General features: G+C 37.2%; 1 protein-coding gene across 1 annotated transcript in view; it reads right to left on the reverse strand.

The window, feature by feature from the left end:
• Nucleotides 1–813: 813 nt before the first annotated feature.
• Nucleotides 814–16,264, reverse strand: part of CNTN5 (contactin 5) — a 238,480-nt gene continuing 223,029 nt past the window's right edge. The window contains exons 19-23 of the mRNA XM_069027648.1: nt 12,816–12,925; nt 4,770–4,956; nt 4,206–4,318; nt 2,674–2,842; nt 814–1,051 (exon numbers count right to left, since the gene is read on the reverse strand). Coding sequence (XP_068883749.1) covers nt 948–1,051; nt 2,674–2,842; nt 4,206–4,318; nt 4,770–4,956; nt 12,816–12,925 — 683 coding nt within the window. The 3' untranslated portion in view covers nt 814–947. The remainder of the gene's footprint in view (nt 1,052–2,673; nt 2,843–4,205; nt 4,319–4,769; nt 4,957–12,815; nt 12,926–16,264) is intronic.

Consider the following 16,264-nt stretch of genomic DNA (forward strand, 5'->3'; position numbering starts at 1 on the left):
TTGATTACCAACTATATAAAGCATAGAATGTTACCAAAAATGGGACTCAGAGGAAAAAGAAAGTTACACCTGAGAAGTGGTTGGGAAAAGTAGGTTTATCTCCTTGCATTGCTTTATTTGTCCACTTAGTAGCTTAATGTATATCATGTTTAAATGCCCAGTTGAATTTTCATTGTAATATGCAGTAGGAATTGATTTTTTATTTTCTATTGAAAATTTAATTGGACATGAAATCTTGTGGTATTTTATAAAAACTGAATGGTTTCCTAAGTTTGTGTTTAATAATTTTCCATTTACCTGGTAATAAGTGGACTTTCTGCTCCATTTTGCCACGTTCTGAGTAAGCTGTCTAGTATTTCACTGAAAACTATTTTTGCTAATTTAATACACATTATATATTTTCAGAACAAGTTCTTCTTTACTTTTGTAGTGGTCTTTGTCTATAAACTGTGTTTTTCTTCCTTGTCAGTAGGAACAACCATTTATTGGGGATGCAAGCAAAGTATTCAAAAGCAAAGCTGTATCAAACTTTGTTCTATATTTAAAAAAGAATTTTTTCCCCAAACCATACAGGTGTACTGTACTAGACACCACCGTTCAAACACCTGATGATATATGACTGGGCTCACCAAATTCAAACGTATTAAAAAAGGAAAATACATTTGACAGAAACTACTTTCGCTTACAAAAGTTTATTACATACAATCTGCATATTTTTGGGCCAAGAAGGGTCTCCTCCCCAGAGGACTTTTACAAATAAAGAAGAGATAAAAACCTGACGAATTATTGACCATGTCTCCAACACTCCTCTAAGTGCACCACAGGCATTTCGATGGGTCTTTAAGCATTAGCTTGCATTTTCAGTTTCTCCACGGACATAAAACTCCATCCCTTGGTGTCATCAAGTTAAAGCAAACAAATAACAACAACAACAAAGTCTGCAGCCTTCACCATGAAGTCGAAGGTACCATCAGTGCTAAAAGCAATGTTACAGAGGATGAGGAAGTAGACAACACATGTAAGGTGGACTGAGCACTTGTTACTTTCCCTCCTGAAATGAAAGTAAAGTAATTAGAAACAAATTATGCAAATGGTTCTCAGTACATCTAGATATTAGCTTTTGCCCAAAATTTATATTCTATTTCCCTCAGCAAAAGACTAATTTTTAGGCAATGGATTACCTTGTGAGAACTGCAGTCACAAAATGGGCTGCCTACACAGACAGGATTTTATGATGATACCTACAGCAACTCACATTTTATATCCTCATATTCAGTCTGCAAGTTAAGAGGAAATTCCAAAAGTTTATATGGTTTTGTGCCTCAATCTTCAAAAAATAATTAGGCTGCAGGAGCTGCCCTGAGTCACAAATCTCTGTCCCAGAACAAGGAATGAAAGCTAGCCCTTGATCCCTATGTTTGTCCAGTGGAAAAAAAGTGGGTTTTGGCTCATTAGTCCAGTGCTGATTTTTGATCACAGCAGTGCCTTAAAGGCCATGCTAAGGGGAACTGTGCTCCGGGGTGGTAGTGGCAACAAGATGGGAAGGGAACCAGACTGGGTTTATTTGGACAACAATTGTCCTAAGTGAAACTAATATGATATGCATAGTCTAATTAGATGAAGGTGTTTGTGGCCTATAGTTATGGCTCGAAAGATGAATGAAAGAAATATTCCACGGAGCAGGGGTTGGTGTCTTCTGCATCCTGATAGCACTGTGGTTTGTGATTAGATTAGAGATGAAATTGTAGTTCTAGATTGAAGTTTCAGTCTCACTTTTTTTTGTTAGTGCTCCAAGGACTAAAAAGCAATATTTAGTAAAACTTTAAAGTGTTAGCAGGAGGTTAGAATTGAAATGCCTTGTCTTGTTTAGGCAAGGACTATGTTATTTTTTTGTTGTTCTTTCCCCCAATCCTCCCATCCCTTACATACTTGTGTAATATTGATACTTTAAATTCTGTCAGCATATCACAGTAAATGAGGAGATTGCAGCTAGACATCAGAATTTACCTAATGATAATACTTTAATAGTGCTATAAGTTAATAATTAAAAAAAAATGATAATTATGCAAGGGAGTCACTGGAACTTACAGAGATATTCAGCTTGTTCTGAGGCAGGCACATACACAGGGTTCAGCTACCTAAATATATGCCATTTTTAGCTGTGTTATATACTACAACTCTGGCTAGTAGTCCAGAATGATGTGTGTATCCCCTAAGGCCCACATCTTATCTGCCATCACTGTCTGGGAAGCCTTAGAACATTGCAGATGTCCTTAGGTGCTTATGTCTTTATACTTAAATTCAGAAGATTAACTGAATTGCTGTTAAGACCTCACTGCTGGTCTCTGTGGATCACATCCCAGCTGACTATATTGCTATTTGAGACACCTAGTACACATATAAACATCTACAGCTCAGTTAGGTTTTCAGATGTTATCCTCAAAAGGGAGAGGTTTCCAATAAATCATCTTTGTTCATCAGCCTCACATGGTTGCCTCAGATGCTTTCAAAAATCTCATGTGGTGCTAGATTGTTTCAGCATAGAACTAAAGAGTCAGACCAATGATTTTATGTAATAGCTAAAGAATTGTGAGAATATTTTCAGGTAGAGAATAGTAGAGTTAATGAGCATTGCTATAATCACCACTCTTTCAAATATAAGTGTAACCTTACCTGAAAAAGATGGAACTCTGATCTGGGGACTTGCAGTCCCATCCCCGCCTTCACTGACTGCACAGACCTCGATGATGTAGACACCAACATCAGGAAGAAGTACCACTGCAGAGGTTTTCTGTGTTTCTATAACTTGGCTATTGCTCTGGCCCTCTTGCCGAAATAACACCTGTGGTGGATGAAGTAGACAGTGGTCACAGTGCCAGACATTTTGTGCAGATAACACAGTCACTGCAATGTTAACTGTTTCATGCTTTCATTAAGGATTTCTTGACTTGCATTTGAACAGACATCTGCTTTTACTCTTCCCTTCCTGCAGTGGCTTCAAAACAGTAATAGCAAAGTATAATAGCAATTAATGAATGTGAATGGACATAGATTAATATCTAGAGCAAAGACAGAGCATTTTCCTCTCCAGCATTAGTTGTTGCTCAACTTTATCTCCAGAATTTCAAAATGTATTTTGAGTTCCATTTGGTTCAAATTCTTTCCCCAAAATTCATGTCAATAAATGTCATTTTTGGCTCAAGAACCCAACTCCAAATGTAAAGAAAATGTCTTGAATAATGTATTTACTGCATTTACCCTAGCTGGCTAAGTTATCTGAGAACAGTTTCGGATCTGTCCCTGCGTTTCCTATGAAACTCAATACAAATTTACAGTGTGTGGGAGGAAAGCAAGTCAGCACGTAGTTGTCTTTTTGGTACTTCTGCATAAGAGTTTCTGTTCCCAGACAAAATTGAAAAGGTCAGGGAGGTGTGAAAAACCAAAGAAGTCGACTCAACAATTTCAGAATATTGACTATTCTCATAAAGATTAGAACAACTTCTGATTTATTTGTACCATTTTACCTTTTCTTGGTGATATTTCCTGATGTATTAGAGGAGATATGAGATTATAGTCTATAGAAATGATTTGATATGGGCTTCAAAAATCCCAAACCCCACACCTCTCTAAAAACACTAAAATCATTCTACGTTGATTTAAGGTATTGCAGTGAATTCTGTTTTATATGACTTGTTATGTAAGTGTTAATGTGGATTTTAATCTTCAAAACTTGAAATTCCAGATGTTACCATCACTGATGCTGAACATCACCAACATGATCACAAAACAAACTGAAGTATTTCTGCTTCATAAAAATATTGATTTTAATATAAATGAAAGATGTCTCATTATTGTGCATTTCTCTAAATCCTACAACAAATACAGTTGAATTGAAGAGTTATTAGGAATTTCATTGCAGTCTGATATTATTAATAGCCACTGCTGACTCAGAGATGATGGAATGACCCCCTCATATAGAGGGGAATCAGATAGAGTTCAGTATTTGAAAATCACAGCACAAAAATATGTTGGGTCATTTCTCTCATTTTAATTTTATGTATCGGTTTTCATGGTGAACTGATTTGAGACAGTCTGTATAGAATGCTTTACTTGCACAGAGGAGCAAGAAAGGGAAAAAAGCCAACAAAGAAGAGGAGCAGTTGCTTGGAAGAGAGAAAGGTGAGCAAGGATAGGGAAGCACTGACCTTGTATCCCATTACATCAGATTCATTAGCTAGAGGTCTGACTGGCTCCCACCCAAGAGACACATGTGAGCCATCCTGTATCCACATAATATTGCCTGGTGGTTGGCTGGGAGCTGAGAAGAAAAAAATAACATGTTCATATACATATTTTTATAGGTAGTTTCTTTAAAACCAAAAGAAAAATATTTTAATCTTTCATTACATTTAAAACTGGTAGTGTTAGCAGGCTCCCAACTCTAGATGGAACATTTAAGATTTTTTTTCAACAGTAGTGTAATTTAGTAGATTATAGTGTATTTATTCCACCCACCCCATAAATTCCACAAAGCTTATGAACTTGGATGCTTTTCTCTCCCTTTGTACAAAATGCCTTGTTTTCTAGGAAAATAACCTTTGTTATGAATGCAAAGTCATATGAATTAATGTCTAAACATCAAAGCAAAGCCATAAATCAAAGCTATACATGATTCTTGATTATTATACACTCTTATTAAATAAAAATCCAAGGGGACAGAGGTTCCTCCTTGACTTCTCCCTTTTAGCAAAGGTACTGAGATTACTTACGGGATTTCTTGGTTGCTGCATGCACAGCAGTGCTAGGTGGTCCATACCCTGCAGCATTGTATGCCCTCACTGTTAGGTGATATAATGTGTTTCCTTCTAATCCTGTCAGAAGGATGGATGACTCATTTCCCTCTGTTTTGACCTTTTCTGCTGCTTCTTCCTGCTGCATGTCTTTCCAGTAATCAACCTGCCAACAAGGAACCAAATGAAGGATTAATATAGGCACCTGGCAAGCTCATGCTTCCAGATGCTTATACATGTTATCCCGTGGAGGGTAATTTTGCCATTTGTGCCTTTTTCTGATCCTCAGGCCACTTAACCATATGGGATTTGCAGCTTGACCTCAAGCCATGCGGTGCTCACTTTTCCAAAACTGCAAGACCTGGAAAATTGTGGTGTGACCCAAAGTACATGGAATAGCTGTGTACTGGCAGAAGAAGAGGTTACTATAGGACAGAAGAGCAGAGAGTGAGCTTTGGCTGGGAGAGCTCATCATTGAAGGAGACCATTCAATGGGAGCTCATCATGTGGTAGGTCACCAGAATATCTACCTTCCCCCTGGAAAACGCTGAGCACATCAGTTAAGAAGTGCTCTGAGCAATATTCTCTTCCTGGCCTGGTGCAACTCTAAGCCAAGAGATTTCGTATCAGTCCAATGAATAGGCAGTGACAGAACAATGACGGAAATGTTTCAATCCTCTGAAAAATCTTGACAGAAGAAAAAGAAGGAAGTGCATTCAGTCTTAGTTCTTGGATACAATCAGGTTTCTGGTAAATGAAATTTTAGGATGTTTATGCCCTTCCTTTTCAGATGTAAAATGAACCCCTAAATGATCTTGGTCATTCTTATTTTCTGGTTATGCTCACTAAATGTATCATGATCTCAAAGAGGTTATAAAGCTGAGCTGAGCTGAGAATTTGGCCAGTCTCTTTTCTCAGGGACCAGGTATTTGCAGGGCATAACTGGAGAAAAGCAGTACTGTTTGTTTTGAATGTATCTGGGTAAGATACACAAGCAAGGCATTTTTCATGGGGCCCTATTTTCCCTAACAGGAGATGTCACTAACATGCCATTCAAGGACCTATATTCAGCTTACTGTTATTCATGCCAAGATCTACTTGCATTTCTTCTACATTTTGACCTTTTGTGTGAAGCTGGTTATTTCTTAATAAGTTATTTACATTGTATCTGGATAACTTTTCCTCTGTGATAAAAGGTCACAGACGATACAGAACTATTGAGAATGTCTCCCAGGAAATGGAGAATCAAAAAAAACAAGGGGTTCACAGGAAAGTAAGACCAACGAGCACAATGCTGACCTTTTATAATTGCACTAGGAATACCATTAAAAAAAAATCGGAAAAAATCATGTTGCAAAAATATACATTTGAGGTCCTCTCTTCACTTGAGAAAATTGCCTCTATTAACTTTGATTGAGGATATATCAGTTTGTGTCAGCTCACAGTCCACTCTTTCAACTCTAAAATTCGAGTAAATATCTTTTGCGTGTGTGTGTGCGCCTGCATTATCTCATGTTAAAATGCTGTTGCTTTAATTCTGAGATGAATTACAGCTCAGTTCACAAATCTAGCAGCAGTCACCACTTGCTCTGAAATAAGTGTTATTCACTGAGGTATTTTGCTGGATGAATACTTGACCAAAGCTACTGATATCTGAAATAACACCTATTCAGAATCAGTTTTCTTTTCTTGAAAAGAAAAAGGAATCAATAACCATTTATTCACATCCTTCTATTGAATCTCCAGTGCTTAGTATGTCTTGGGCAGTCAGATCCTTTCATTTGTGATGTATCTTTGCAAATTTTATGCTACAGTGGTGAGAACTGCACAATATTGAGCACTGTATGAACAGGCAGTGAGAGGGAGTGTGTCCTGTAGACCCTATCATCCAGATAGTGCAGTCTGCTGGGGATCCAACAAGCAAATGGTCAGAAAGGAAAAGTGAGGTGACTAATCTTACACAGGTGAACAGTAGAAGGAGTGGAAAAGGAGTGGAAATACAACTGAAGTTTTTCTCCTTTTTCCAGAAAGCTGGGAGCAAAATTTTAAATAGCTGTGTTTATTCACAGGACACACCATGTCTCATGTTAATGATGTGTTCATTAATTAATTTTGGTCTCAATTTTTTTTTTTTTTTGTGGTAACATATGCATCCATTTGTTGATGACCAAAGGAACTAAAAGAAGAAGTGGTTATGAAACAAAGAGATTTCCAATGTTTGTTGACTGAGGTAGATGGGAATTTACATTGATTTGAACTGAAATGAAGATGCTTCTGATGTTTAAAAGTACAGGACATATATCTTAAAACAGAGAGTTTGTTTATTTATACTGCTCCGCCTTTGTTGGTTCTTTTTTAAATCTTATTTTCTGTAACCTTAATTTATAGTTCTCAGAAGGGATCTATAATACAAAACAGGTTTTCATTAATGATAACTTTGAATATTGATAATAGCATGAAGCATAAATCACAAAGAAGTAGCCCATATTTGAAAAATGAAAGAAAAAAGGGAGAAGAAAGCATTTTGTCTGTTTAATGCATTCTTGTTTGTGAGATTTTACCTTTTTGCTGGCCTTTCTGTTGTTTTAAGCCAAAGAATATTAAGCTTTGGTACCTGATTCCCAGAGACCCATGCTTTTGAGCTGGAGAGGAGCAACCTCCTTTGCTCTGATCATGGGTTAAGCAATAGTTAAAAACGAATCTTGGTAAAAAAAAATTATTTCTGTGTAAAATTTTTCTACCTCTGATAGTTACAAACCACTTCCTTGAAGTTTTAGGTTAAAAAGTATCTTAAATGATACTGCTCTTTTCCCTAAGTTGGTTCCTAGGTTATGCATTCTTTGCCATAACTTAATTTGATCTAATTGCAGGTCCTCTTCACTAAATGCAGTAAAGTCAGAGTTGTTGGCTGGATATTCTTTCTGATGACCACATAAAATTAAAGCTACATATAAAGCATATCAAGTAAGAGCCTAAATTAAGTAGAATGAATCAAAGTGGATAAAACACAAACTTTCTTGGGCTCTTCAAGCACTTATCAACCTCAACAGCACTGACGTAACTGAAAATAGACTTGAAGAGATCTCAGAGTATAGAAAGTACTAGGGCAGAAAGAGTGGTGAGCTGAAAGAACTGCTGCTAGCCCTGATAAAACCCACACTGTAATTCGGATTTCATAAAAAGTATTTTAATCAGCATTATCAGAAAACCTATACGTTCCCTGAACTGGCAGATGGAAGGCATGTAAATATTGATGCAATGGTATAAGAGAGCTCTTAGGACACAAGAGGTGCTTTTTGTATAATTTCAAGACATTTGTGTGACTGTCGTTCAGAACAAGATGAGAGATTCCTCCAAAAATGTGAATCAACCTCAGTTCTTTCCCTCTCACCTAAGCAATTTCTTTAAAAGAAGAAAATTGATTTAAAAGAAGAAACAAAACTGTGCAGTCATCCTGCGTTCTGCAGCAATTTGCATTCTCTACCTCTTTCCTCAGGTACTCTGTCCACATGGTCCTGGAGACCCATGGGATGGAAACTGATATTGTACCTCAACCTTGAGGACCATAGTCAAATGTCTAGTTGCATTTTCTTATGAAAATTAATAATTATCTAAGTTTTGTGATTTTAGGTAATAAAACCCCTGTACAGTTCACAACTCATTGATAATTGTAAAAATCAACTCATGATATGGACATTGCAAAGAATATTGCACTCTTGAAGCCCTCATGAAAGATCTGGGGTGTGCTACATACTTTGAGGGCATGAGAAACAGTAGTACTGCTCTGCTATAAACTCCTGATTCGAGTCTTCAGGACTTTGGAGGGGTTTGAATCAGAATAAGTGTAGCTACATAGGCAGAACTGACTCGTATATAAACCCATCCAATTGTTAGTTTTGTGTTTGGGAAAATTCATTAATGCCAAAAGTGAGTCTGTTAAATTGGTATTCAGGCAAGAGAAACCTGAGTTCTTTTTTTTCTGTCTTGCTTTTCCAGGCTGTTGTTAAAATATCCATATGCTGTTTCTAAATTACCTCGATGTGTACTTCACTAAATTAAAATAAATAAATAAATAAAATCCAGTACCATGTAGATATAATTATCTGTTCCATTATAAAAATAGATAAAGTGCAGCTAAGAAACAGCAAAATATTGAGAAATTCTCTTTGAAAATACATAATACGGTAAATCAAGTTACTACGTCAAGTAATCCTCTCTGAAAATGATACTCATGATTTCTTTTTTTTTTCATTTTTAACATTTTTTTTTGTTATTTTTGGGTTTTGTTTATTTGTTTGCTTCAAGTTGATCTTTTGATTATATTAGCCAAACTCCTATCCCTTGGAGGAATTCCAGCAAAAAAGACATGAGCTTTGTCATTTATACTTAAGTATTAGCCTTGTCTTTCTGGAAAAGAAAAAAGAAACCCAAAATATCTCTTCCTCCAGTCAGTTTTCTTTCTGTTTTGTTTTCATTCCTTACCAGTAGGGAACAACAAAGAAAATCTTGCCTCAGGCTCAAATAGGTATTATAACCTTCAGCTTATAGATTCCAAACAATAAGTATGAACAACACACTATATTTTTCCACAATTCCGACAAAGTTTTTGAGCTACTTCTATTTCATCAGACTGTAGCTGGCATATATTTATGCAGGGCAGAGAGCTGACAAACCTGTACTGAAGTTAGGAATAATATGTGCTTTGGAAGATGCAAATGAGTGCAGCAAACCTTGCATAAAACTCATGTGACATAACAGTTAACACTGCCTTTCAAGGATGACAACGTGAAATTGGACAAGTTCCTTTGCCTTTCATTACTCCTTAGTACAAAGTGCAAACAGGGCCAGAGTGAAAGTGGGTCACTGAGAACTTGTCCACATGTAGTAAATATTCTGTCACTTTTGTTGATTAAAACCCAAACATTCAAGTGTTAAGAAAATAGCTGCCCCTTTTATAATGTTGTTGCCAAAAGGCCAGAAATGTGAAGACTGTGTAGGAGGTTGTCACTGCTGTGATGACCACAGGCAGAATATGAATTGAGACATGAAAACAGAGTGGCTAGTCGGTTTTCCATTGTTTGAATTGAAGGCAACTCTTTACTTGTGACCCACAATAATTCTGCATTAGGAAATAATTAAAAAACCAAAAAAGACAATTCAGTCATCCTTTTATACAAATTACTGGATTTCTCTACATTATCTATTTGCTTTTTGTGGATTAAAGGACTACTACAGGCTTTGTTGTTCAGTGCACTGTAAAAATGATGAACTTTCAAAATCATTTTTGAATAAGGAGTCTTCACAACAAGTGAAAGAGAATTTAAGAAAGTAAATCATATGGAAAAGATAAAGCTGTTCTGTACTTCAATTTTTTTTTGGGGGGGGGTAGATTTTAGCCCCAATGTCTTCCTACATAAACTCCTTTCCTTTTTGCAGAGTGGGGATGTTTTAAAGGCAAACTGTCAGTATGTTAGGAAAATTGGGCTGATAGTGTGGACTTAGTGTACTTAAGTGAACATTATAATGCACTGACTCATTATACTGACCCTATAATTCATTACTTCTTTTTTGAATAAATCCTTCCCAAAAATGGAACTGAAAATATCTAGCAATACCATCCATAGATGGTATTTTCTGCTGCTGAATAATGCAGAACAGCAACATTTACTTTTATGTTTATTGAGTAAGTGCTGCTCAGATTGTAGTTATTCCTGTGAAGACAGAAAAGAGCAAACTACTCCATGAAAGAATTGTGTGTCCGAAAGTGGGCAGAGGAATTCTGGCTAAATGAACAAAGATGGAAAGGGCAGGATAGGGACAGGTGGGGTATGGAGATGAAAACCACCCTTATCTCCCCAGATAAAAGCAGCACCTCAAAAGGTATTACTATTTAGAAGGCTCCTCTAATTCCTTCGGGGCAGGAGGTAGAAGGGAGCAGTGAAGTATTTTTGTATATCATTTTTTTGTTATGTCAACTGCAGGTCCTTGGTTTGAAGTATTCACTCTGTAATCTTCATGCTAGAATCTTAAAATTGGTATGCAGCATGGTGAGGAGCCAAATTATTAATAAAGTTCACTGTTAATAACTTCTCCTGTATCAATGGGCATTTTCAAATTTGTACCTGAGAAATCCATAAGAGACACAGAGCTGGCAAGTATTACTCTTTGGGTCAGAGTATGCTAAACTCCAAAGGTCAGAGCACTTTCCAAGTGCTCTGACACAAAGCAAGCCCACTGTCCTACCTGTAATGGCCATCTACTGCCAGGACACACCTACAGAGCTAAGGAAAATGCTATGTGACAAGCAGGTAAATGCAAAATCCGCTCACATTATGAAAGAATAGGTTTCTGGGGAAACAAATTTCAATTTTAGAAAGAAAATCTATTTTTTATTTTAAAATATGTATTGCAAAGTTAATAGAATATTTTGAGAATAATTTTGATCAATAGAATGAGGATAAGAGTGAAAACAGTAGGTATAATTTAAAAGATGTTAAGATATCTGAGAAAAAAAATTACAAACCAGCTACCTTTCTGAAAAGAAAAAAGAGAGGGTGCAAGTTATTTCAGATGATAAAAGACTGGTCTCAAGATTGAAGTCAGGTTAGTAACAAGTGGAACACTTCAACATGGAGAGAAATAGTATTTGCAAGATGAATATCATCTCTATCAGATACAGTTTTGTTCTCTTTATAGATAGCAGGTTTAAAGGTAAAATGGTCATATATCACTTTCGCTGCATGAAGCAAGCTATGTGCAAAGAAATAGAAACATATTTAATGTAAGGAAGAAATGGGAGAAAAGAACAGTAAAAGAAAACTGACAGAGGGTTATCAGAATTCAGCATGGAGACGTAGGAGGGAAAAAGATGTGAGCAAATGCTAGACCTGAGGGGACATGCCAAAGTCAGAGACCGTTTGGACTGTGCTAGATATTAATAAAGATACTGCTCTCAAATATATGAACAGCTTACAGAAACAGCTAAAAAACTGTTAACTGGCTGCATCTGAGCTATGGGGTAAATGCTCTGTCCTGGTCATGGCTGCCCAGCCTGAGGCTGAGCTGGAGAATGTGTTGGCTCTGGTGCTGCCCAGACATCTACATTTCCTTCCTAAGGCTATCAGTGATGGTCACCAGCCCCTGGGTTTGCCCAGACATGCTACCAGGGAGACATCCTGTGCTAGTACATCACAAGATATCTTTAGACACCCACATGATTGGTGTCTTCCTCAGACCTACGTTTACCCTCATTTCAGTGTTACTGTAGAAAATCAGGAATGAGTCAGCACTGTCTAAAGGTCTAAAGCAGGACAAATAACCTGCATCCCAAAATCAGTTAATTTTGTTTAGCTGGACTATTTCATGAGGATCATCATAGCCTGATCCACAAGGTCAGGGTGGGTTGTGCTTGCTCGAAAGAATAGATAGGTGTACTGCTAGATCTGATCTGTTCCTGAGGTTTGGATTGTAAACTGTATCCAAAAGTGCAAGCCCTTGCTAGGGCTGGTTCACTCTCCCAAGCCAGGAAGGGCTGTCTCTAAGCAGAGTTTTATTTACGGACCGTGCAGCTGCTGCTTCCCCTCCTGACAACCCATTGTTATGGTCTGCCCAGCAGATGTCCCTCGGCCACTGCGGGATGAGAGCATATGGATGCAGAGGCTCTCTCATTTCTCTGTGCCGATTGCTGTCAGTAAATAACAAGTTTGAACTGGTCGCTTAGAGCTGGAAACAGTCAATACCTAATTTTTCCCAGCCTGTGAATGATGCATGCTGGGTCACTTGCAGTTCTTTCAGCTCTTTTTGAAGTGACAAAGAGATGTTATAAGAGCTGGTGTTGAACAGTTTTCAAGCACAAATAAATATAAAATGTTCCGGTGCTACAGCTGGGACTGTTGTTCCACAGCTAGTGGTACGTCTGCTAAAATGAGCATAATTCCTATTGAAGTTTCACTACTTCACACGTTAACAGAATGCAACACTCGCAAAAGCAACAAGACTTCTCATTATGATATCCTGTGTTCATACCTCGAATCCCTGTGGTCTTCCTAGACTTTCTTTAATATGTTTCCACGCAACAAGAATCTCTGATACAGACAAACTCGTAGCTTTGACATCGATGGGAGCAGCAGTGGGTTCTGTATTAAGAAAAATTGAAACAATAAACCTTCACTGTAACAGCTTGTATTTATCAAAAACACTCCATCTGAAACTGTCATTTACTTCCTTTATTCTACCTTAATACTTGCAAGAAGGTATGACACTTAGGGGGAACATGAAAAACTGAACAAGATGAAGAGATTATTATTGTTGTATTTCTTTATTTATGTCAAGCTGCATCAATATCTCATCACTGATGATGGGTGCAGCAAACTGTGAAAGAATCTCTTGTCTGTGATTCTTTAAAAAAGCTTTAATATTTGTATATATGTCTCCTGCCTCCACACACCTCTTTCACCGCCCTAACTGCAGCAGTAAATGGAGCATTCATTCTATTTGTGGCTTCTTAGTGCCATTCTGTCAGCTCAGGATGAGCAATACCTCGCTGGGGTGCTCAGTCAGTCCTGCCCTGGGGCAATACTGAGTAGGAAATGATACCTAGCACTGTAGTGAAATGCAGTGTAAAAGATTTTTTTTAGGACTATGTTATTATGTCCTTGAAGTCACAGGCACAAGTGTTTGGGATGTCCCACCTTCTCTCTGCTGTGAAGCATTTACTGTTTATGAAGGCACCAAGACCTATGGTTTGTCCCTCTGATTACCTGTATTACCTTTGGCCCTCTGTTCGTGTTTCTACCTCCATGCTATTCATAAGACACTCTGCAGTCCTGACCTCCTGATTATCCAGAATAGAGGACCCTTCCTGTGGCTCAGCAAGACTGGGTGTCCTTTGGTGATGCTGGGGTATGGCCAGGGTGCTCACTGGAAGCATAGGGCTGTAGGATGCTTTATATACCACACTTGCCCAGCAGTGTTGTCACAGGCGTGTTCGCCTTTGTACTTCCACATCAACACACACTTTATAGAGGCCCAGCTTCTTTCAGCAGCTGGGACATTGGTAAATGTCCCCAGAGATTTGCCATGACAGGCTATTGAGCACCCCACTACTCACTTGTATCACCTGTTACAGTATACTGGGAGTGACAAGTTTCCAAAAATTGTCTCGTTTGAAACTGGGATATGAGTCAAGGAAATCTTGTGTGTCTTTTGGTTTATTACATAAATATGACTGAAAATTTTCTTAAGACCAGCTGAGGAGGCAAGGCTTGTATTTATACTGTGGAGCACACAATAGGGTGGTTCACCACCTTTCCGGTGTAGTTCACTTGCTCAGCAAAAACGTGAACTCACATTCCCCTGGAGTCACAGAGCCTGCGATTGCTTCCTTGGCCTAATGTTCCTCATTACATTTCTAGTGTGTTGATCTGTTCCTGAAGGGCAGGCAGAGGTCCTGGTTTTATAATATAGGGAGACACATCAAAGAGCTTTCTGAAAAATGGGTTTTTTTGGGACTTGTTTAACAGGGTTACAGACAAGGAGTTTCCTTGCAGAACAGCCTGAGATAAAATGATATATTTTTCTCAGTGATCAAACCACCTGATATGTAAGATACCTAATATCAGTGTGGACTCATTAGCTACCCTCCTTTCTCTGATCATATTGCAGCCATTGTTCCTGCACTGTTGCCCTATACATATTTTTGACATGGCTCATACAAATTTTTCATCCTTTTTGATATCTGACTTTCAATGTTTGTTACTCTTTTTTGATCTCTTTTTTTATTTACATCTGAAGAAAAGAAGTAATTCTTATGTGATCCAAAGTGGTGTTTGCCAACAATGAGTATTACTAATAAGTATAAAATATGTTTGGAACTTTTTAAGTAATAAAGAATAAAAAAAATATGTTCAGGAATAAGAGAAATGATCTTTTAAATTCAATACTGAAAGAATTGCACTATGAAGAAATATATTGCTCGTAATATGACTTTCTGTTCAACGGTTATATCCTGCTTTCTACTTTATGTACTACTAAGATTTGTGTGGCAAAAGCTATTTTCTAGTTTTTGTATTATTGAAGCAATTACCTTGTTGTCAGAAAAGATTGCAGTGGGATAAATAATTTGAGATGTACACAAAATGTTGGTTGGCAGACTTTACATTTGCTATAAATGCAGGTATCATTTCCTCTTCATAGCACTCACTAGGAGTGGTTTGTATATTGCTTGAATAGAAACACAGAATATTTTCTGATGTTTTTAAAAATCATTTTCAACAAATGGAGTGGAAATAGTTTGGATTTTTTTTATGTGAAGAAAATGTATTTCTCGCATATTCAGAAATAATTCATTGCAGTTTCACTGATATTAGGCACTGAGAATAGTGTTCAGCAGAACAACAGAAATTATATATTTGGGGATAAGATACATTATGACTGTCTGAAAGTTTTTGGAGACTAAATAGCATTTTTTATTGATTCAGATATGATGAGGACCATATAATTTCTGGTGATATAATACAGTCTGTGGTTCACTCCAATGTCATGCTTTATTCTCTGTGTCTGAAATTAATGATAAGTTTGATAGGTTCATTAGCTTTTCTTGTTATGGTCACTGATGTTATAATCATATTATTTTCTTCAGATCTTGTCATTACACTAGACCTATAGGTGTCTACCTAAGGTCATACTTGAAAAAAGCAAAAGGGCCAGGATCTTTAATAGTCCCTTTAATATTCCCTGTTTGAATTAAAGATGCAGTACAATAAATTCTCATGTGCACAATGTCCATGAAACATTGTCTTTCCCTGTGCTGCAATCACACTTTAAAGAAACATGATCAATACATAGGTCTTTGGGATGGCTGTAAAATGGCAAGAACATGCATTTACACTAATTGCACTGATCTAATGTTCAGTGAGGAAATCCTGAATTTTGACACTGGAAAGTAAAGAAAGAAGAATCAGTTACCAGCCCTCAGTGTGTTTTACCTATTTATGACTGTAAACTGATCTGTTTTTCTGAAATATTCATCCTTAAGGATTTCCACATCATCTACCTTCAAAAACAAGTCCAAGAGCCTACTGAAATTTATGTTGTTTTAATTCTTCTGTGGAACAGCTCCTCAGCCAGGACTACTCAACCAATCACTTCATATCTGTTCAGTTCTTTGATTTCAAAAAAGATTTTTACAAAGTAGCCTTATTCAAAACTTGAGCTCTTATTTGAAGCTAAGAACCTCACTCTGAGCAATTGCATTATGACTGCAGGCAGTTCTTCATAGTTGAGATTTTGGGATTTCAGCCAGGATCTATTTCTGTGATAATGCCTCTCTGTGGAAAAACCCACAAGAGATAAATCAGAAGGAAAATCAGGATAATTCATCCCTCTTTTGTCAACTGTAGGTAAAGAAAGTGGTAGCATTTCCTTCATTGCTAGAAATAGCCACACAGACTATATTCCAAATCAGAGAGTCTTCA

Source organism: Aphelocoma coerulescens, chromosome 1 (assembly GCF_041296385.1).
Source record: "Aphelocoma coerulescens isolate FSJ_1873_10779 chromosome 1, UR_Acoe_1.0, whole genome shotgun sequence".
NCBI lineage: Eukaryota > Metazoa > Chordata > Aves > Passeriformes > Corvidae > Aphelocoma > Aphelocoma coerulescens.